Source organism: Oncorhynchus clarkii, chromosome 18 (genome assembly GCF_045791955.1).
Source record: "Oncorhynchus clarkii lewisi isolate Uvic-CL-2024 chromosome 18, UVic_Ocla_1.0, whole genome shotgun sequence".
Taxonomy (NCBI): domain Eukaryota; kingdom Metazoa; phylum Chordata; class Actinopteri; order Salmoniformes; family Salmonidae; genus Oncorhynchus; species Oncorhynchus clarkii.
The window spans coordinates 17,542,701-17,565,049 of NC_092164.1; the positions used below are offsets into that span (position 1 = coordinate 17,542,701).

The 22,349-nt window shown below is 43.9% G+C and overlaps 1 protein-coding gene across 4 annotated transcripts; it reads left to right on the plus strand.

The window, feature by feature from the left end:
- Positions 1-5,083: 5,083 nt before the first annotated feature.
- On the plus strand, positions 5,084-19,117 carry LOC139372489 (uncharacterized). Of its 4 annotated transcripts, none has more exons than XM_071112212.1 (8): positions 5,084-7,748; positions 15,524-15,615; positions 15,728-15,975; positions 16,136-16,376; positions 16,466-16,562; positions 16,638-16,871; positions 17,507-17,682; positions 18,664-19,117. In XM_071112212.1, the coding sequence occupies exons 2-8, from the start codon at positions 15,533-15,535 to the stop codon at positions 18,881-18,883; spliced, it is 1,299 nt and encodes a 432-aa protein (XP_070968313.1). In that variant the 5' UTR covers positions 5,084-7,748; positions 15,524-15,532; the 3' UTR covers positions 18,884-19,117. The 4 variants fall into 4 exon arrangements, with proteins under 4 accessions (XP_070968313.1, XP_070968312.1, XP_070968311.1 ...); XM_071112211.1 differs by having other exon boundaries at positions 5,092-7,748; positions 15,491-15,615; XM_071112210.1 differs by having other exon boundaries at positions 5,229-5,378.
- The last annotated feature ends 3,232 nt before the right edge of the window (positions 19,118-22,349 follow it).

Consider the following 22,349-nt stretch of genomic DNA (forward strand, 5'->3'; position numbering starts at 1 on the left):
ACCCGCTATGCTGTTTACTTTGCGCCTCTGCTTCATTTCGCTGAGTCTATCTTTAAGTGTATTACAATTGTAATGAAAGTATGAATAGTATTTATTAATTTTTTTTGATTTTATCTGTACTTAAAGTAATAATAATAAAGTCCCTTTACAATGAGTAGGATTGACTGTGCTTTGTGTACTTTTTAAATGTACTTCAATTCATAGCTTATAAAGTTGTGCTTCAGTATTCTTAGAATACATACAGTTGAAGTTGGAAGATTACATACACTTTAGCTAAATACATTTAAACTGAGTTTTTCACAATTCCTAACATTTAATCCTAGTAGAAATTCCCTGTCTAAGGTCAGTTAGGATCACCACTTTATTTTAAGAATGTGAAATGTCAGAATAATAGTAGAGAGAATGATTTATTTCAGCTTTTATTTCTTTCATCACATTCCAATTGAGGTCAGGGCTTTGTGATGGCCATTCCAATACATTGACTTTGTTGTCCTTAAGCCATTTAGTGACATCAATACGGGATCATAATGTTCGCCTGGTTAGTCTGTCACAGAAAGAGCGGGTGTTCATTATGTTTTGTGCACTCAGTGTATGTTATGGCAACATAAATAATTTCTGAATTTTGGGTCCATTCCAAAAGGTTCTCTTAGTTTACTACAGATAAGCCATTTAGCAGACGCGCTTATCCAGAGCAACTGGATTAGGGTTAAGTGCCTTGCTCAAGGGAACATCGCCAGACTTCTCACCGTCTTTTTTAAGAGATATTTTTTCCTGAGTAAACAGATTTGATCTGAGATAAAAAAATAAAAAAAACAGAATGACAGAGTGCTATAGAGAGACAGACAGAGTGCTATAGAGAGACAGACACAGTGAGACGGTTGATGAAGAGACACAAGCTATGATATCTCGGTGAAGGGAAGAGTTCATACTCATCATTACAATAGTGCCATGGTGCCCAAATTGTAAATCAGTGCTGCTATATCGATGCTACAGCTGCTTGCTATAGCTGCTGCTCGCAGCAATATTTTGTAAAGGTATTTGCAGATTATATTGAACAGATGACAATTGGAAAAGGTTGTGACAAAGGGCAGTAGTTGACCCGGATTCTAACCAATACTGACACCGACACCGTAGACGTTTGCCAGGAGCCACTAGACATCATGTCACTAGCTTTGTTTCCATGAACTTGTCCAGTGGTTTTTTTGTCGACATTTAGAAAGTTTGCATGGCAATTGCCTGCTACAGTGCATTTCCATTTAACTACAGTATCTTGTGTCCATAAAAACAGCGGGACGTAATGATGTCACACCACCTTTTTCGCAACACACAACAGTATCAAATAAAGTGTTTCCATTACCCATTTAGACAATTTGCGCATAAAAAAATTGACGACAGCCTGTTTGCCCTCTAACCTACTGTATCTGTTTCATGTCTCAGGTATATGTAATGAAAGGCAGCATGTATAGAATGCAAAAATTAACTCATATTTGCCATAAAACATCCCCAGCGCATGATGCTGCCACCACCATGCTTCACCGTAGGGATGGTGCCAGGTTTCCTCCAGACGTGACGCTTGGCATTCAGGCCAATAGCTCAATCTTGGTTTCATCAGGCCAGAGAACCTTGTTTCTCATTTTAGGTACCTTTTGGCAAACTCCAAGCGGGCGGTCATGTGCCTTTTGCTGAGGAGGGGCTTCAATCTGGCCACTCTACCATAAAAGCCTGACTGGTGGAGTGCTGCAGAGATGGTTGTCCTTCTGGAAGTTTCTCCCATCTCCACAGAGGAACTCTTTAGCTCTGTCAGAGTTACCATCGGGTTCTTGGTCACCTCCCTGACCAAGGCCCTTCTCCCCTGATTGCTCAGTTTGGCCGGGCGGACGGCTCTAGGAAGTGTCTTGGTGGATCCAAACTTCTTCCATTTAAGAATGATGGAGGCCACTGTGTTCTTGGGGACCTTCAATGCTGCAGACATTTTTTGGTACCTTTTTGGTCTGTGCCTCGACACAATCCTTGGAGCTCTAAGGACAATTCCTACTACCTCATGGCTTGGTTTTTGCTCTGACATGCACTGTCAACTGTGGGACCTGATAGAGACAGGTGTGTGCCTTTCCAGATCATGTCCAATCAGTTGAAATTAAGAGAGGGGGACTCCAATCAAGTTGTAGAAACATCTCAAGGATGATCAATGAAAAAAGGATGCACCTGAGCTCAATTTTGAGTCTCACAGCAAAGGGTCTGAATACTTACGTAAATAAGGTATTTCTGTTTTTTATTTGTTATAAATTTGCAAACATTTCTAAAAAAGTGTTTTTGATTTGTCATTAGGGGGTAGTGTGTGTAGATTGATGAGTGAAAACATTTATTTAATCCATTTTAGAATAAGGCTGTAACGTAACAAAATGTGGAAAAAGTCCAGGGGTCTGAATACTTTCCGAATGCACTGTATGTGCCGTTTCCATTACACATGTCTCAAAGATATTTTTTTGCGACATTGCCTTTGTCGAATCGCAGCCTGGTCTCATAGACTAGACCTTACATTGTAAAAGAACATCCGAAACACTCAAATTAGTATGATATGTTACGTTTGGTATGGTTACATTGGGTGGATGGGTGGGCGTATAACACAAATGTCTAGTAACCAAAATGTTGTGAGTTGAAATCTCACAATGGACAACTTTAGCATTTTAGCTCATTTGCAACTTTTCAACTACCAACTACTTTTTAGCTACTTTATAGCTACTTAGCATGTTAGCTAAACCTCCCCCTAACCCTAACCTTAACCCTTTAACCTAACTCTTAAATTTTACCCTAACCTAGATTTCGATACCCTAACCTAGAATTTTTTTGCAAAATTCATAACATATTGTACATTTTAGAAATGTGTAAAATATTGTATGTTTTATAGATTTATAACATATCATACTAAATCGATTGTATCAGATTTACATTGAGAATAATACAAAATGCTCTGAGACCAGGTTGCTAATAAACCTGGGTCAATTGAAACCTGCCTATTATTACATCAGCGACAGCTTCAGGGATTTTAGTTTCTTCTTACAAAGCCCCGTCACGTCAGAAGGGTCTGCTATCCACCCCTCCTTTCTAAAGGGACAGGTGTCAGGAGTAGAGATTTGATGCGTCTCATGTTCTTGGTGGTGGTTTTTCCTGTTTCTTCTCCGCAGGAGTTTTCATTGTAATTTGTCTTTTTGTCACTCTCTCTCTCTCTCTGATGTTCTACTTTGTCAATGTTCTCATTTTGTACCTTTCTCTCTATACTACTCTCTACCTCACTCCATTGTTCACCTCCTACTGTCCTCTCTAGGCTACTACAAGACAGACAAATAAGAGAGCTTGGGAATAGAAAGTTCTATCTGCAAAAATATGATTCTGAGATAACTGGCTATAAAGTCCTGAACACTAATTTTTTTTAAATTAAATTATTTTTTTAATTAGGCAAGTCAGTTTAGAACAAATTCTTATTTCCAATGACGGCCTAGGAACAGTGGGTTAACTGCCTGTTCAGGGGCAGAATGACAGATTTGTACCTTGTCAGCTCGGGGGTTTACTTCCGGTTACTAGTCCAACGCTCTAACCACTAGGCTACCCTGCCACCACATTGGTTTGAATGGTGTCAGTAATTTGTATCTTTTGAACTTAACATGAATTGTGATATTAATATAGTTAGAGAACATTGAACAGAACAAGGCTATGTCAATAGCTACATTTGTACCTAAATGCAAATAGAACCTTATAGTCCCAAACTCTACAAACTGGTTCTATCAGCAAGAATGTGCAGTGAAACAGGCTTTTCCTCTTGGCAACATGCACCAGTTAGCATTAAAGGGGGAAATATCCATATGAGATGTCATGCCATGCTTGGGTCCCCCACCATTATGGAGATGAAATGTATTTCTCCAATTACAGTACAGCTTCCCCAATCGGCATTGTGTGACTCACAGGTGAGAGAGTGAGAGAGAGAGAGAGAGAGAGAGAGAGAGAGAGAGAGAGAGAGAGAGAGAGAGAGAGAGAGAGAGGCTAGTCGCATCCTGTAGTAGGCTGTAATATCCACACCATTTCCATGGTCTGACTGCGTCTGGTGGATTTGACTAAACAATTTGAACTTTGAAACTATTTACCCATTACTACCTTTTGTGGATACATTTCTGTTTCCTGGACTTACACACAGGTATATTCAGATCCTTCTCGAAATTGATTGATGTTGGTGCCAGATATATTTACGATTTTCTAAAACCCATTAACTAGGCTACTAGCCGTTTTCAAGAGATTGTTAAATACATTGTATAACTAATTGTTTTTAATAACATTACCTCTTGAATAGCATAGTCAGAACTACACAGACATTTCTGATTATTCCACATTTAGTTCTATCATCAGGTGTCATCATGTATTTGTTCGCAAACATCCTTTCTGAATTTAAAAGTCATCCAAGAAGTACATTTTCAAATGTGATGGGTTGAAGAGTTCCTCCTGGAGTGGCAGGTGTGGCACTGTGGAGACTTTTTCAATAATTTTGTGGGTTTTTGCGAGTCTCCGGGATGCAATGCATTGGGAAAGTATTCAGACCCCTTGACTTTTTCCACATTTTGTTACGTTACAGCCATATTCTAAAATTGATTCAATAAAACAGTTCTCAATCTACACACACTACCACATAATGACAAGCAAAACCAGGTTTTTAGAAATGTTTACAACTGTATTAAAAGTAAAAAACGGAATTGTCCCATTTCAAACTTAACATGAATTGTGGTATTAGTATAGTTAGAGAACATTGAACAGAACAAGGCTATGTCAATAGCTACATTTTTACCTAAATGCAAATAGAACCTTATAGTCCCAAACTCTACAAACTGGTTCTATCAGCAAGAATGTGCAGTGAAACAGGCTTTTCCTCTTGGCAACATGCACCAGTTAGCATTAAAGGGGGAAATATCCATATGAGATGTCATGCCATGCTTGGGTCCCCCACCATTATGGAGATTAAATGTATTTCTCCAATTACAGTACAGCTTCCACAATTGGCATTGTGTGACTCACGAGAGAGAGAGAGAGAGAGAGAGAGAGAGAGAGAACGAGAGAGAAGGCTAGAGGTCATGATCAGATGAGCTCCTGCATTTTTCAACATTTTCTTTAAAAAAAGATAGATTCAGAGTTAGATAAACTTGGATTTTTTTGTCAGGAATATATACAGGATACTACCCTCTACAACATGACATTCACTCCAAATCAAAACCTACAACCTGATGTTGGACGGAATTAAGGAATCACCTGGAAGGAATACATCAACCAAGGATTATTATTCTGCACAGCAAATTCTCTGGAAAACAGAAACCTGAAAACACCATCCAACCTGGAACTGAGTGAGTAATGTTTAGTCTGAAACTGTATTTTATTTCCAAAAGCCAAGATGAAAAATACACTACATTACTTTACAAGGACTGAATGCTAAATTAAGGCTGCCAAGCTTGATACAGCTTCAATTAGCACTGACGTGTCAAGTGAGATGTGTCAAAGCCCTTTAGCCCAACAATGGCAGAAGAGTCACACAGTTGTAACGGGATTCTTCCTGGGAAGGAGAGGCGGACCAAAATGCAACGTGGTTGAAGTTCATGTTTTTTAATAAGAAAACTAAACATGAACATAAATACAAAACAATAAACGTGGAAAAACCGATGCAACATCCATCTGATGCAACATCCATCTGGTGCAACATCCATCTGGTGCAACATCCATCTGGTGCAACATCCATCTGGTGCAACAAACACAAAGACAGGAAACAACCACCCACAAAACCCAACACAAAACAGGCTACCTAAATATGGTTCCCAATCAGAGACAATGACTAACACCTGCCTCTGATTGAGAACCATATGGCACAGTGCTATATTAGCACACTACAACTTTGTTAAGAGTGGGGGTGTTAACGAGGGGTGGAAACTCAGGATACTTGACAACGAGGACTCTGAGTCAGCTAATATAAATCTCTATAAGTCTGGAACAGTATTGGTACAGGGCAACCCCAAACAGTTTCAGCTGGACTTTCACCTAATCAAAGAATTAGCCCAGCAGGAGAAGCTCTCCCTTGAGAAAGATACCCCCACCCCGAGCGGGTCAGACCAGACCTCTTCATTATATAACCCCACAGACGAGCCACCCCCAGCGGAAAGTCAACCTCCCAGCACAGAGTACTACCCTCTCATTGAAATGAAGGATACATTTACCCAGCTGGAGGTAAGGCAGGTGGAGCTGCAACAGCAGGTGATTACACTCCAGTCAGCACAGACCCAGACAACAGTCCAGCACAACAACACTCTCTTAACCAGACCTGGAGAGCTGGAGGTGGAGAGAGACAAATCTGCACTCTGGACAGTGGTGAGGCAACTTCAACAGGAGAAAGAGCAGGAACAGGAGAAGAACAGTGCACTAGAGGAGAGGATCAGACAGCTGGAGGAGAGGTTGAGGGGGATGGCGTGTGATAGAGAACAACCCACTAGAGAGGTGGCCATCCCCCACAGAGAAGCCAGCAGAACAGCCCACCTCAGCACCTGACAAAAGTCTCGACACCACAGCAGAGCAGTCCATTCCAGACCCTGACCATAGCTTCGACATCACAGCAGAACAGACAAATGAACAACCCCCTGTCAGCCACCCTGATAGCCCTTCTGACAACCCCCCCACACCCACTGAGGACATACACAAGACACAGATTGTTCTCCTTATGGACTCAAATGGGAAATATTTTCAAGAAAAAAAACTTTTTCCCAAACACAGTGTGTCTAAACTCTGGTGTCCAAACACCAAAGCGCGCCCAAGACCTTCTGTCTGAGGACCAACTAGGTTCACCTAGCCACATAATAATACACACAGGCACAAATGACCTGAGAGAACAGCAGGAAAGGGTGGCCACAGCACTGAAGGGAGTGATTGAAAAAGCTTCTTCTACTTTCCCCAACGCACAAGTGGTTATCTCCACCCTGCTACCACAAAGACTTCCACCCTGCCACAATACAGCGGTTAAACGCAAGTATTTCCCGTGACTGTGCCTCAAAACCAAATGTTTTCCTGGCCCACCACTCCACCCTGGACTTGAACAGCCTCTATGACCAGGTCCACCTCTACAAGGCAGCAGTGCCCACCTTTGCCCGGACCCTAAAGGACACCGCTCTCAAACGTACCCCCAACACTTCACACAGGAGCAACAGATCAATAGACACCCCGCCCAGACCAGCAAGATCCTCTCCCAGACCTGCGGGACCCCCCCCTCCCCTGGACCTACACATAGAGGACCCACGCCAATAGGACTTACATCCAGACCACAGCACCACCAGCCACATGCACGTCCCCACCCCAACCAATCAACACCCCCCCACGTCAACCATGCCCACACCCCATTTAGGCCCCCTCAGATCAGACCTATGCCCCACCTGCCAACCCCATGCTCCCCACCCCCGCAAAGAGGGCCACAACATGGAAGTCAAACATACGCCCAGGCAGTGAGCAGGCAAACAGGCCCAACCCGCACTCTTACACAAGCCCAAGCCATTGGCATGTACCAGATGCTCAGCAGGCTCTGCTCACACTTACTGGTCTGAGGCCAAACCACACGACCAACAACAATGGACACTTTATGGAACACAAAGCCTTCACTATATCATCCTGGAATATCCAAGGCCTGAGGTCATCTGCCTTTGGCCTAAAGAGCAGGAACCCGGACTTCACCAAAGAAATCGGTAATGATTGATGTTGGTGCCAGATATATATACGATTTTCTAAAACCCATTAATAACTAGGCTACTAGCCGTTTTCAAGAGATTGTTAAATACATTGTAAAACTAATTGTTTTTAATAACATTACCTCTTGAATAGTATAGTCAGAACTACACAGACATTTCTGATTATTCCACATTTAGTTCTATCATCAGGTGTCATCATGTATTTGTTCGCAAACATCCTTTCTGAATTTAAAAGTCATCCAAGAAGTACATTTTCAAACATATCTGTAATCTGATATACCTGATTACAGTTACAGTTTGTAACTGATTACACTTACAGTCCAGGCGAGATTTGTGTTGGGTGGGTATTTTCCAAATCGGCATTCTTGACGTGAGGTCTATATTTGGTGGGTTGAAGAGTTCCTCCTGGAGTGGCAGGTGTGGCACTGTGGAGACTTTTTCAATAATTTTGTGGGTTTTTGCGAGTCTCCGGGATACAATGTATTGGGAAAGTATTCAGACCCCTTGACTTTTTCCACATTTTGTTACGTTACAGCCATATTCTAAAATGGATTCAATAAAACAGTTCTCAAACTACACACACTACCACATAATGACAAGCAAAACCAGGTTTTTAGAAATGTTTACAACTGTATTAAAAGTAAAAAATGGAAATGTCCCATTTCAAATCAAATCAAAGTTTATTTGTCACAACAGTGAAATGCTTCCTTACAGGCTCTAACCAACAGTGCAAAAAAGGTATTAAGTGAACAATAGGTAAGTAAAGAAATAAAAACAACAGGAAAAAGACAGTGAAAAATAACAGTTGCGAGGCTATAACATTAGCGAAGCTATTTACAGGCACCTGTTAGTCAGGCTGATTGAGGTAGTATGTACATGTAAATATGGTTAAAGTGACTATGCATATATGATGAACAGAGAGTAGCAGTAGAGTAAAACAGGGGTTGGTGGGTGGCGGGACACAATGCAGATAGCCCGGTTAGCCAATGTGGAGTCTTATGGCTTGGGGGAAAAACCGTTGAGAAGCTTTTTTTCCTGAGATTTGGCACTCTGGTACCGCTAGAGAGAACAGTCTACGCCTGGGGTGGTCTTTGACAATTTTTAGGGCCTTCCTATGACACCACCTGGTGTAGAGGTCCTGGATGGCAGGCAGCTTAGCTCCAGTGATGTACTGGGCCGTACGCACTACCCTCTGTAGTACAGTCAGATGCCGAGCAGTTGCCATACCAGGCGGTGATGCAACCGGTCAGGATGCTCTCGATGTTGCAGCTGTAGAACCTTTTGAGGATCTGAGGACCCATTTCAAATCTTTTTAGTTTCCTGAGGGGGAATAGGCTTTGTCTTGCCCCCTTCATGACTGTCTTGGTGTGTTTGGACCATTCTAGTCTGTTGGTGATGTGGACGCCAAGGAACTTGAAGCTCTCAACCTGCTCCACTACAGCCCTGTCGATGAGAATGGGGTCGTGCTCGGTCCTCCTTTTCCTGTAGTCCACAATCATCTCCTTAGTCCTGGTTACGTTGAGGGACAGGTTGTTATTCTGGCACCACCTGGCCAGGTCTCTGACCTCCTCCCTATAGGCTGTCTCGTTGTTGTTGGTGATCTGGCCTACCACTGTTGTGTCGTCTGCAACTTAATGATGGTGTTGGAGTCGTGCCTGGCCATGCAGTCGTGGGTGAACAGGGAGTACAGGAGGGGACTGAGCACGCATCCCTGAGGAGTTCCAGTGTTGAGGATCAGCGTGGCAGATGTGTTGCTACCTACCCTCACCAAATTGGGGCGGCCTGTCAGGAAGTCCAGGATCCAGTTGCAGAGGGAGATGTTTAGTCCCAGAATCCCCCAGGTAAGTCCCCCAGGTACTGTCAGCCGTGACCTCAATGGCGCACATCCAATAGCCGCCGGATTGTATAGGCAGGATGGTCATCGATGAGCCGAGGGGGTGGAGGAGCCGCTGCAGGAGGAGACAGGGGACTGGAGCAGACAGGTTTAATCAGGGATACATGGAAGGTAGGATGGATCCTGAGAGAGGCTGGGAGTTTCAGGTGCACAGCAGAGGGGTTAATGACACGGTCAAATTCAAAGGGACCAATGAATCAGGGGGAAAGTTTCTTCGATGCCACCTTCAATGGCAGGTCCTTTGATGAGAGCCGTACCTTTTGACCTGGGGTGTAGACTGGAGCTGAGGCCTGGCGACGGTTGGCTTGGGACTGGGTCCTGTCGGAGGCATGAAGAAGGGCAGCCCGGGCCTTCCTCCAGGTACGGTGACAACGGAGCAGATGGTCCTACACAGAGGGAACCTCAACCTCTTGGGCGGGGAACAAGTGGGGTTGATAACCCAGAGCACACTCGAAGGGTGACATACCTGACGAGGTGTTGGTGAGGGTGTTGTGGGCATATTCAACCCAGGGTAGCTGAGCGCTCCAGGAGGAAGGGTTAGCAGAAGTCATGTAGCGTAGGGCAGTCTCCATCTCTTGGTTGGCCCGTTCGGTCTGGCCGTTGGTCTGGGGGTGATATCCAAAAGAAAGACTGACATTGATACCAAGAGCTGAACAGAAGGATCTCCATACCTGGGAGGTAAACTGGGGTCCTCTGTCGGAAACGATGTCACTGGAAATGCCATGCAGACGAAACACATGGAATACTAACAGGTCCGCAGTCTCCCTGGAGGACAGGAGCTTGGAGAGGGGAATGATGTGAGCCATTTTGGAAAACCTGTCAATAACGGTGAGGATAACGGAGTTACCATTAAATGGGGGAGGGCCAGTGACGAAGTCCAGAGCTATGTGTGACCAGGGGCGACTGGGTATGGGAAGAGGTCAAAGCCGACCGGAAGTGGGTTTAGTGGAGGTTTTGTTCCGGGCACAAACCGAGCAGGCTGAGACAAACTCTGGGACATCTCTTTCCATGGTGGGCCACCAAAAGCGCTGACGCAGGAAGGCAAGGGTCCGGTTCATACCAGGGTGACAGGTGAGGTTGGTAGAATGGTCCTTTTAATCAGAGGGGGAACGTTGAGACAGAACAGCACCTACCCCGGTGTCAGAGGCGTCCACCTCCACGATGAACTGGAGTTCTGGGTTGGGCTCAGTAATTACCGGAGCAGAGGTGAAGTGACGCTTGAGTTCCAGGAATGCTGACTCTGCCGCAGGAGTCCAGTGGAACAGATTGGAGGTGGAGGTAAGAGTGGTGAGAGGTGCTTCCAGACAGTTGTAGTTGCGGATGAAACGTTTGTAAAAATTTGCAAACCCCAGGAAACGCTGTAGCTGCTTCAGGTTGGAGGGCGAAGGCCACTCTGTGACTGCCATGTCCTTGGCGGGGTCCATACGTAACTGTCGCTGTGCAATAATATAACCCAAGTAAGACACTGAGGCAGCATGGAACTCACATTTTTCAGCTTTAAAAAAAGCTTATTATCCATCAGCCGTTGAAGAACTTGGAGAACGTGTTGCTAGTGAGCCTCAGGCACGTGGTGCTTGCTGAACACAGGAACTAGATTGGGATTTCCAGAAAGACGCAGGATGACAGGGACGATTCTCTCACAGACACGGGCGAGGAGCTGTCCATTGAGAGTGTTGGCATCGAGGGGTGAATCGAGTGTGACAGTGTCCAGGCCCAACTGGGTAACGACACCTCAATTCAGGAAGCTCTCGTGGGCGCCCTAATTGATGAGAACAGAGACAGAGGAAAAGCCTGGCTCTGCCACACAAGTTTGTCTTCAAGCAGGGGTCTGGGGGAAGTTGGGCAGGCGATTTGGCTCAAAAGTATTTCCCCCACTACTGCTGAGCCCCCTCTTTTGCTGGACGCAGGGGACAAGTGGAGACAAAGTGACCAACTTGGCCACAGTATAGGCAGCTCCTTGCACCGATTTGTCGTTGCCTCTCCTCTGGAGAGAGCCAGGCCTGGCCAAGCTGCATGGGTTCGGGATCTGGAAGAGCCTTGGGATGGGATGCAGTTGGAGAAGGAGGACAAGGCACCGAAGAAGATGTTATGGGGCATGCAACCTACCTACCTTCTCCCTCAGACGCTCACGGAGATGTTTGGCGATGCGGACAGAGAAAGAGATGAGTTCATCAAGTACATCAGGATCATCCCTGGACACCAACTCGTCCTTGAGGGTCTCACTGAGCGCATTCTGGAATGCTCCCTGAAGGGCCTCCTCGTTCCAGCTCTCTCAGTGGCGAGGATGCGAGTCGTTTAGTGGCATCCTTACCGCAGACCAGGTGGTTTAAGACTTTTTTCATCTCCTCTGTGAATCTGGAGTAGGAGAAGCAAATGGGGGACTGTCTCTCCCACACTGCTGTGGCCCAGGAAAGCGCTGCTCCACGGAGGCAGCCAATCAGAAAGGAAATCTTGGCCCGTTCGCGAGCATAAGAGTAGAGCTGTTGCTCAAATACTAGTGAACAATGTACCAAAATGGCTATGCACACTCCGAAGTTGCCATCGTAACGCTCGGGAGTTGGAAACACACGGCTCACGGAGTGCTGTGACCCAGGAAAGCGCTGCTCCACGGAGGCAGCCAATCAGAAAGGAAATCTTGGCCCGTTCGCGAGCATAAGAGTAGAGCTGTTGCTCAAATACGAGTGAACAATGTACCAAAATGGCTATGCACACTCCGAAGTTGCCATCGTAACGCTCGGGAGTTGGAAACACACGGCTCACGGAGTGCTGTGGCCCAGGAAAGCGCTGCTCCGCGGAGGCAGCCAATCGGAAAGGGAATCTTGGCCCGTTCGCTAGTATAAGCGTAGAGTTGTTGCTCAAATACTAGTGAACAATGTACCAAAATGGCTATGCACGCTTCTAAGTTGCCATTGTAACGCTCGGGAGTCGCAGGATAGAGTAGCAAGATGACGAGATGTGCGACTGGAGACAGGGTCCAGAATCAGAGCGGGCAGAATTGTAGCGGAGAGGAAAACAGCCAAAACAGGATCTAAACAGTAACAAACGGCTAGAACCGAAGACTGACTGAGCAGAGATTACAATCTGGCAGCGTGGAAGTGGCAGGGCTGATGGAACAGGTTGCAGCTGATGGGGATCTGTTCTGACTCCACCCACACAACCTGTCTCCGCCCACACAATCACACACAGAGAGAGAGAGAGAGAGAGAGAGAGAGAGAGAGAGAGAGAGAGAGAGAGAGAGGGAGAGAGTACTATGGGAGTGGCGGCAGGTCAAGGAGACACTGGATGAGCAGTAGAGGGCGTGGCAGGAGCAGATGTAACACAATCAAGTTGTAGAAATATCTCAGGGATGATCAATGGAAACAGGATGACCCTGAGCTCAATTTCAAGTCTCATAGCAAAGGGTCTGAATATTTATGTAAATAAGACAGGGAGCCAGGGAACCGAGGTGGGTCGTAGTGTGCCAGTGATGAGGTGCATGATGCCGTTTAGCTGTGTGCCGACTCTCTCTCTGTGTGTGTGTGTGTGTGTGTGTGTGTGTGTGTGTTCGACGACCTTGACCTTACAGGTGCACCGTACTTCCCTTACGGAGAAACCACATGACTTTCCCAAAACACATTTTCATGTGCTCACGTGATCTTATGTGAAGTTAATGTGATAACATGTGATAACATGGAAAGCAACCTGTGATAACATGAAACTACACGTGAAAACATGTGATCACATGTCAAGTGTTCCAAAAACACATTTCCAAATATGAAATCATGTGATTTTCTGTAATGGTCTGCTACTGAGAATGAGAGTGCTAGTTCTGGTGGTAGCAGTGCTCCCTGTAGAGCCAGCTAGTTTGGAGATGAGGTTGTTCCTGGTTTTGACCTTGGCTGGATGAACTTTCACAGCCAATGAAAGCCCTGTCTCCTGCAGTGTCAGTCAGTGTCTGTGGCCTTGGCGATTACTTTGTTGAAATGGGTGAAATACATATCTGTACTGTATTTAGTGTAGCAGGCTGCTACAGTGGAAGATTGGAATGAAAACTCGAATGTACAAAAATTCAAGAACAGATTGACAGATGTATAGCTAGCCTGGGTAGGGAGCCTACCAGTTTGTTTGAGTTTTCATTCCACTCCTTGTTCATGCTTAGCATGACACATAGTACAATGAGTGGAATTTCAGCAAACACGTTGTATGTTAGCAAAACAGGCTCTGGATTTCAGGCTAACGTTTTAAGTTTACTATGTATTTTTGTCGTAGGTCTGCTTGACGTGAGCACATCCATAATCGGTGCTTTAATCATTTTTGCCATTGCTTCTTTTCAAGCAACGTGTTTATTTGTCAGCTGGTTTGTCTTGTACCCGAGGTTTCCAAAAACTCACTCATCACACATCCCACTGGGCACAGACATCAGTTCAACATCGAGTTTTGATTGACATTTGGTTCAGTTGTCAACTAACATGCATTCAACGTGAAATCAACAACAAGTGTCACCATGTCATAGGATTTATTTTAAAAGTTGGGTGAAAATAATATGAAATGCCTTTACGTTGATGACTATCGATTTTGGGGGTTGAAATGACGTGGAAACAAGGCTGATTCAACTAGTTTTTGCCAAGTGGGATTGTAGGATAAGCAAGCTAGAACCATAGATGAAAGGGCGTGAATTAAAAGTATATTGTCATCTTTGCTACCACTGTTGCAACCTGGTCTCAGGGCAATTCGTAGGATTTGGTACATAAATCTTTTCCCTACATTTAGTATGATATATTAGATTTTGTTAGGTTATGTTATGAATGGAAAAGCAGCAATATCATATGAATTAGAGGGTGTATAGTATCATGCATCTTACCCTGTCGTATAATAGAATACAAATTGGATAAAGTAACCGGCAGGTAGAGCTAGTGCATGCAGGATGAGTGGCAGTGTCTGAGAAATGATGTACAATTAGTAGCATTTAAATTACAAGAGAGAAAAGAGAACCACGATTATATACAAAATAATTAGCAAAAAAACCCTGCTGCTTTGTTCATAGGAGGGCAAAAGGGCAGGTGCCCCAGCAACTCTATGGCTCTATCTGTGCTCGTGTGTGTGTGTGTGTGTGGTAAGCACAGAGATGGAAGAGGATGAGAGACATCCCACTCCCTCATTTTTTACTGGTTCATATACAGTCAACTAAGCAGACCTGACCTAGCTGCTAATGCATTGGTGCCTTTGCGAGAGCCACCCCATTAAAACACACACACACACACACACACACACACACACACACACACACACACACACACACACACACACACACACACACACACACACACACACACACACAACAACAACAACTGCGATCAACCACGGCACACACCTGTCACTTCCCCTCAAGACAGTGGTTGATTTATTTTATTTGACAGTTTAACAAATACATACACACAGTACAAATCTAGACAGAGATAATACAACAAAGTCTATTACTTATTTCAATTATGTCCCTTGCTGTCGTTTCCATTCTGGTCAATGTGGATTTGATGTGTTTTTCATGTCATACGTGCTCCCCTGCTGCATAGCCACTATTGCCCTCTCTGGGACAAATAATGCTGAAAGTTGAACTTGAGGCCCATTGAGTGTCATTAGACACAATATTTTGCATGTCATGCATGTCTTCATCTCACTCTAAGGATCAGAGGCTGCGTTTAAACAGGCATCCAAATTCTGATCTTTTGGCACAATTACGTGCAAAAGAGTTGATCTGATTAGTCAAAAGACCAATTTGTGAGAAAGATTTATCAGAATTGGGCTGCCTGTGTAAACGCAGCCAGGGAACAAGTGCGACTACATTATTAACTTTCACTTTTCTTCAAAGGTCACCTCAACCTTCGATAAACTACCTTTCTAGATCTGGCTCATGATGGTGAAGAGGCGTACGTTCCCTCTACTGATAGCTTCTGCTCTGGCAGTCATGGTCTACGTCATCTTCACATTGCCCAGGTACCGTGAAGCCTCTGCCGTACGATCAAGAAATAAAAGTGCCAAAGGGAGAACATTGTCTGGGACACACATTTCTGCTGTAGAAATACAACATCTGTCCATGATTCCTCAGGTCACAGCCAGGCAACCACCAGCACCTCTATCTGCACCACATCTCTGACCAGTCCATCACGCCTGTCAACGACACCAAACACTTCATGGTGGGGGCCTACAAGGAACATCGTTTGGAGGGAAGCTCCGTACGCATCATCAGTATCTTCAGACGAGACTCTGTCCAGCCTCTGTACTGTGTGTTCTACTGTGGGACTCACTGGGCTAATGGAATGAAGGCTGAAGTCCAGATGCACACTGATCACTTTGGTACCTGTTATTTGCTATTTGGTTTTAGCCCTGCACTGACACACCTGAATCAACACCCGAATCAAAGAAATAAGGGGCTTGGTGATTCGCTGATTAGTTTGTTGATTTGGTTAACACTATACAGTAATTATATGTGTCCCTGTTCTATATTGGGATAAAGGTTTCCGCTTCGTGACGACTGACGTCCTTTGTCCGAATCATCCCGACTGCGACCCATCACACGTGACCCTCGCCATACAAGCTGACGCCGAGCTCGCTCAGAACCAAACCTTCCTCCGCATCCAGAACCTTGTGAAAAGGGAGGAAGAGGAGTTTCAGTTCAACTTCACTGTCTGTTGGTCCAATTTATTTGGCGATTATAACAACGTGCTTCAGGTCACCCAGACTCTGGAGATGTACAAGTGAGTATTGATTGAGTGATTGGTTGATTGATTGATGGATTGCTTCATTGGTTGATTGGTTAATTGATTGATTGATTGCTATGTTGCAGGTTGTTGGGAGTGCAGCATGTTGTGGTGTATAACACCAGCTGTGGACCAGACCTGGAGAGACTGCTACAGAGTTACACACAGGAGGGCTTTGTAGAGGTAGGTATTAATTAATTGGATGGATAGATAGATAGATAGATAGGATTCATTAACTGACTGATTGATTGACTGCAGGTGGTGCCCTGGCCGATCGACCAACACATGAACCCGTCCAATGGGTGGCAGCCCAGTGAACATGGAGGGGACATCCACTACTATGGCCAGTTGACCACTCTAAATGACTGTGTCTACAGAAATATGTATCAGTCACGCTATGTACTGCTGAACGACATCGATGAGATTATAGCTCCATACCAGCATCAAACCCTGCCCCAGATGATGGATGTACTTCAGAGGCAAAACCCAAAGGTAGGGGGAGGACTCAGGGAAGTACTGTGTATGTGTGTTAAGGTAGATCGTTACGTGTGTGTTGTGCATATGTTAGGCTGTGTTTACACAGGTAATCCAATGCAGATTTTTTCCTCAATTATTTGGCACATGTGATATAATGTGATATTTTCCCCAATTTGTTAACAGCATTTTCTGATCTTTGGTGATTTTAGATGATAATCATTTTGTTGACCAATTACATCTGATCTTTTCACATCAGATATTTTTTTGAATTGATTGAATTGGTCAAAAGACTAATTAGTGAAAGGTTTGGGCTAACTGTGTAAACTCATGGAATCTTATCTTTTGAGTTCTGACACCACAATCGTATGTGGTTCTCATCCTCAGTCTGGACGATCAGAATTGTTGTGCTTTGAAGTGTTTGTTTTTACACATGACCTGCCATTACCAAGATGTTTAAAGGAACAGTGACAGGAAATTCATGAGCAAAGCGTTTGCGTGCTATTTCATATGCTACATCAGTGTGAATGTGCAAGTCTGATATGAGTCAAAATACAGTAGTGTGGAAAGTGAGAAATTGTTCAGATATGAAGAAAGAAATCTGAATGAATTCTCTCTTTCGCCTTCTCTCACCCCAACCTCCATCTCCCCAGGCTGAAGTGTTCCTCATAGAGAACCACATCTTCCCTAAGTCCCAGTTTGAGCCCAGTGGAAGGTTTGAACGACCCACCTGGCGGGATGTTCCAGGGATCAACATCATGGAGCACATCTACAGAGAGGAGCCAGACTATCGCATCTACCACCCCTCCAAGATGATAGTACGGCCCAGGTTAGAATCTACCACCCCTCCAAGATGGTAGTACGGCCCAGGTTAGAATCTACAACCCCTACAAGATGATAGTACGGCCCAGGTTAGAATCTGCCACCCCTCCAAGATGATAGTACGGCCCAGGTTAGAATCTGCCACCCCTCCATGATGGTAGTATGGCCCAGGTTATAGTCTACCACCCCTCCAAGATGGTAGTATGGCCCAGAGTAGTTTACTAAGAAGCTAGCTAGATATACTCAGGGTTTTCTAAAGCTAGTCAGCTTCAGTTAGGTTCACATTCCAGCTCAGGCTTCATCCCTATTACGACAGTGGATATTGCTTGTCCTCCTGCTTCTCACTCTAGCAGACTTATAACTGTGCATGCATGTCGCACGTGGCTAGTCGAACTCTGAACTTTTCATTGAGACAATGCTGAAACATAAATCCATGGGTGAGTCAGTGCCACATTTAAATTCTTTCCAAAATCAACATGAAAGAAAATCAGTGGTCCTCTTCAAATCAAAAGGATGATGGGAACCTGATCTCCTTGGTCCTGAACTCACGGCTCAGACATTTCATTCGGGATAAGTAGAGTTAGCCCTGAGTTAGCCTGCCTCGGAGCAGTTTAGTTCCTAAGGATACTTTGCCATAGAAATGTACCTGGATAAAAGGTGAGCCACATTTGTGTGAGTGGTTATCTCGAGTTGAGCTCAGAGTTTGTAGTATAGGGCTCTGGTTAGAATCTACCAACCCCGCAAGATGAATGTACGAGCCTGGTTAGAAAAGAATACAACCTCTGTCTAACAACCCTAGAGCAGTGGAGCAGACGTCGACCCACTTTGTCTAACAACCCTAGAGCAGTGGAGCAGACGTCGACCCACTCTGTCTAACAACCCTAGAGCAGTGGAGCAGACGTCGACCCACTCTGTCTAACAACCCTAGAGCAGTGGAGCAGACGTCGACCCATTCTGTCTAACAACCCTTCTGTGTCTCTGACCCCAGGGCAGTGGAGCAGACGTCGGTCCACTCTGTGCTGCGTAACTTTGGGCAGACAGTGAAGGTTCCTCCTAACGTGTGTCATATCATCCATGTCAGAGTTCCCCTACAAGGAGGACTGACCAAGAAGGAGCTGCATGAAGACAAGAGGGTCTGGGACTACGAGAGCCAGCTGGTTCCTAATGTAGATAAAGCATTGGAGAAGGCAGGACTACTGCGCATGTGAATGGATTTGCTTCATCCTGAACCAAACCTGCAGAGAAGTTTAGCCCCACACTTGAACGCTCTTAGGTGTTGCAGACATTGACCCGCTATGCTGTTTACTTTGTGCCTCTGCTTCATATCGCTGAGTCTATCTTTAAGTGTATTACAAATGTAATGAAAGTATGAATAGTATTTTTTAAATGTATTTGATTTTTTCTGTACTTAAAGTAATAATAATAAAGCCCCTTTACAATGAGTAGGATTGACTGTGCTTTGTGTACTTTTTAAAGTGTACTTTAATTCATAGCTTATAAAGTTGTGCTTCAGTATTCTTAGAATACATACAGTTGAAGTTGGAAGATTACATACACGTTAGCTAAATACATTTAAACTCAGTTTTTCACAGTTCTTGACATTTAATCCTAGTAGAAATTCCCTGTCTTTGGTCAGTTAGGATCACCACTTTATTTTAAGAATGTGCAGTTGCAAACTGTAGTCTGGCATTTTTATGGAGGGTTTGGATCAGTGGCTTCTTCCTTGCTGAGCGGCCATTCATGTTATGTCGAGAAAGGACTCGTTTTACTGTGGATATAGATACTTTGGTACCTGTTTCCTCCAGCATCTTCACAAGGTCCTATGCTGTTGTTCTGGGATTGATTTGCACTTTTCGCACCAAAGTACGTTCATTTCTAGGAGACAACGTGTCCCCTTCCTGAGCAATATGACGGCTATGTGTTCCTGTGGTGTTTATACTTGCGTACTAATTGTTTGTACAGATGAACGTGGTACCTTCAGGCATTTGGAAATTGTACCCAAGGATGAACCAGACTTGTGGAGGTCTACAATATTTTGTCTGAGGTCTTGGCTGATTTCTTTTCCTTTTCCTATGACGTCAAGCAAAGAGGCGGAGTTTGAAGGGAGGCCTTGAAATACATCCACAGGTCCACCTCCAATTGACTCAAATGATGTCAATTAGCCTATCAGAAGCTTCTAAAGCCTGGACATCATTTTCGGTAATTTTCCAAGCTGTTTAAAGGCACAGTCAATTTAGTGTATGTAAACTTCTGACCCACTGGAATTGTGATACAGTGAATTATAAGTGAAATAATGTCTGTAAACAATTGTTGGAAAAATTACTTGTGTTGTGCACAAGGAAGATGTCCTAACAGACTTGCCAAAACTATAGTTTGTGAACAAGAAATGTATGGAGTGGTTGAAAAACAAGTGTTAATGACTCCAACCTAAGTGTTTGTAAACTTCCAACTTCAACTGTACACTGGTCTTTAGTTTTAACCCATTTCTCAACCATGTAGCCACGCTGTCTGGTCTCTATTTAAATTGAGAATTCTTCTAAAGTTGTGGCAAAATGGCTTAAGGACAACAAAGTAAAGGTATTGGAGTGGCCATCACAAAGACCTGACCTCAATCCTATAGAAAATGTGTAGGCATAACTGAAAAAGCGTGTGCTTGCAAGAAGGCCTACAAACCTGACTCAGTTACACCAGCTCTGTCAGGAGGAATGGGCCAATAGTCACCCAACTTATTATGGGAGGTTTGTGGAAGGCTACCTGAAACGTTTGGCCAAAGTGAAACAATTAAATGGCAATGCTACCAAATACTAATTGAGTGTATGTAAACTTTCGACCCACTGGGAATGTGGTGAAAGAAATAAAAGCTGAAATAAATAATTCTCTACTATTATTCTGACATTTCACATTAAAATAAAGTGCTGGTCCTAACTGACCTAAGACAGGGAATTTTTACTAGGACTAAATGTCAGAAATTGTGAAAAACTGAGTTTAAATGTAATTGGCTAAGGTGTATGTAAACTTCCGACTTCAACTGTATGTGCAGCGTGAGCTGAATACATTACGAAATGGTTTAAAGACTACTATAACAGAAATTGGTAAGACCCTTTGAAACTCTCTCGAAGACCACACAGGAACATTCAGTCTGCAGCTGTTTGTACAATGTTAGCCTAGGAAACTCAAATGAAGATGAGAGACAAAGAACAAATTCCTCTCACCACTATAGGTGACAAGGCCTGCTGAACACCGATTAGTACACCTCTGGACGATACGTTCTAACAGACACTCCGAGACCAAGAAGGTACGACTTCAAAGGACATGATGACCTGTGGTTTGACAACCAGAGACTTTCTGTCGACTGACTCCCCAGAATATTGACCGGAAGATTTCAACAGAGAGAGACGACAGACTGAATATGTATGTAAATAAGGTATTTCTGGTTGTTGTATTTTTATACATTTCAAACACTTCTAAAGACCTGTTTAGCTGTGTACCGACTCTGTGTATGTATGTGTGTGTGTGTTAGACGTCCTTGACCTTACAGGTGCACCGTACTTCCCTTACGGAGAAACCACATGAATTTCCCAAAACACATTTTCATATGCTCACGTGATCTTATGTTAAGTTAATGTGATAACATGTGACAACATTTAAAGCAACCTGTGATAACATGAATCTTCACGTGAATTTTTTTAATCACATTTCAAGTATTCCAAAAACACATTTCCACATGTGAAGTCATGTGATTTTCTGTAAAGGTCTGCTGCTGAGAATGAGAGTGCTAGTTCTGGTGGTAGCAGTGCTCCCTGTAGAGCCAACCTAGTTTGGAGATGAGGTTGTTCCTGGTTTTTTAGCAGAATCAGAATTAGTTAGGTAACATTGATAAATGAGATGTTGTATTTGAATAATAATGCTTATGTGAGATATTTGTCATTAGAATGTCTTCTTTTGGATAATACAGTTTGCAGTTAACCCTTCTCTGCCAGGGCTTAGTCACATTGGGCCCCAGAGAGGGGAGAGGTCAGGCCTGTCTTCTTATGGGAATGTGTCTAACTATTTACATGTCCCCTCTGAGGTTGCCCTTATCTTGAGTTAGTATATGATGTCTTTTCTGATCTTGTCCAGGAGGGGGTGTATTTGATATATGTCATTGGGTGAGGTAATGTTTTTGGTTCTAAGTGGTACCAAGAACGAGGTAGGAACTTAGTTTAGGAGACCAAACTGAACGATAATTTATAGCCAATGCTGTCTGGCTATGTATGTCTTTGCTATAAAGGATCTCAGTTGCCAACATGTAAGCACTCTCAGAGAATTCATTTATAGACACTGAATTGATCTGAGAGTCACAGGGCTAGGGTGAAGCTCATATAATTAAAGATGGACTTTATGATAACTCTGACGTGTGTGTGGTTTGCTCTCTCATGATTTGGTAATACAGGAAATTTCCACGACACTTTTCAACCAACGCATTTATTTGTAGGCTGGATTGTCTTGTACCCAAAGTTTCCATAAACATACTCACTCATCACACATTCCACTGGGCACAGACATCAGTTCAAAATCTAGTTTTGATTGACATTTGGTTCAGCTGTCAACTAACATGAATTCAGTTATCAACCATCTTTGGTAAGAGTACCTGGTCATTGATCTCGTCAGGTATCTTCCTGAGGTTGTGTTTCA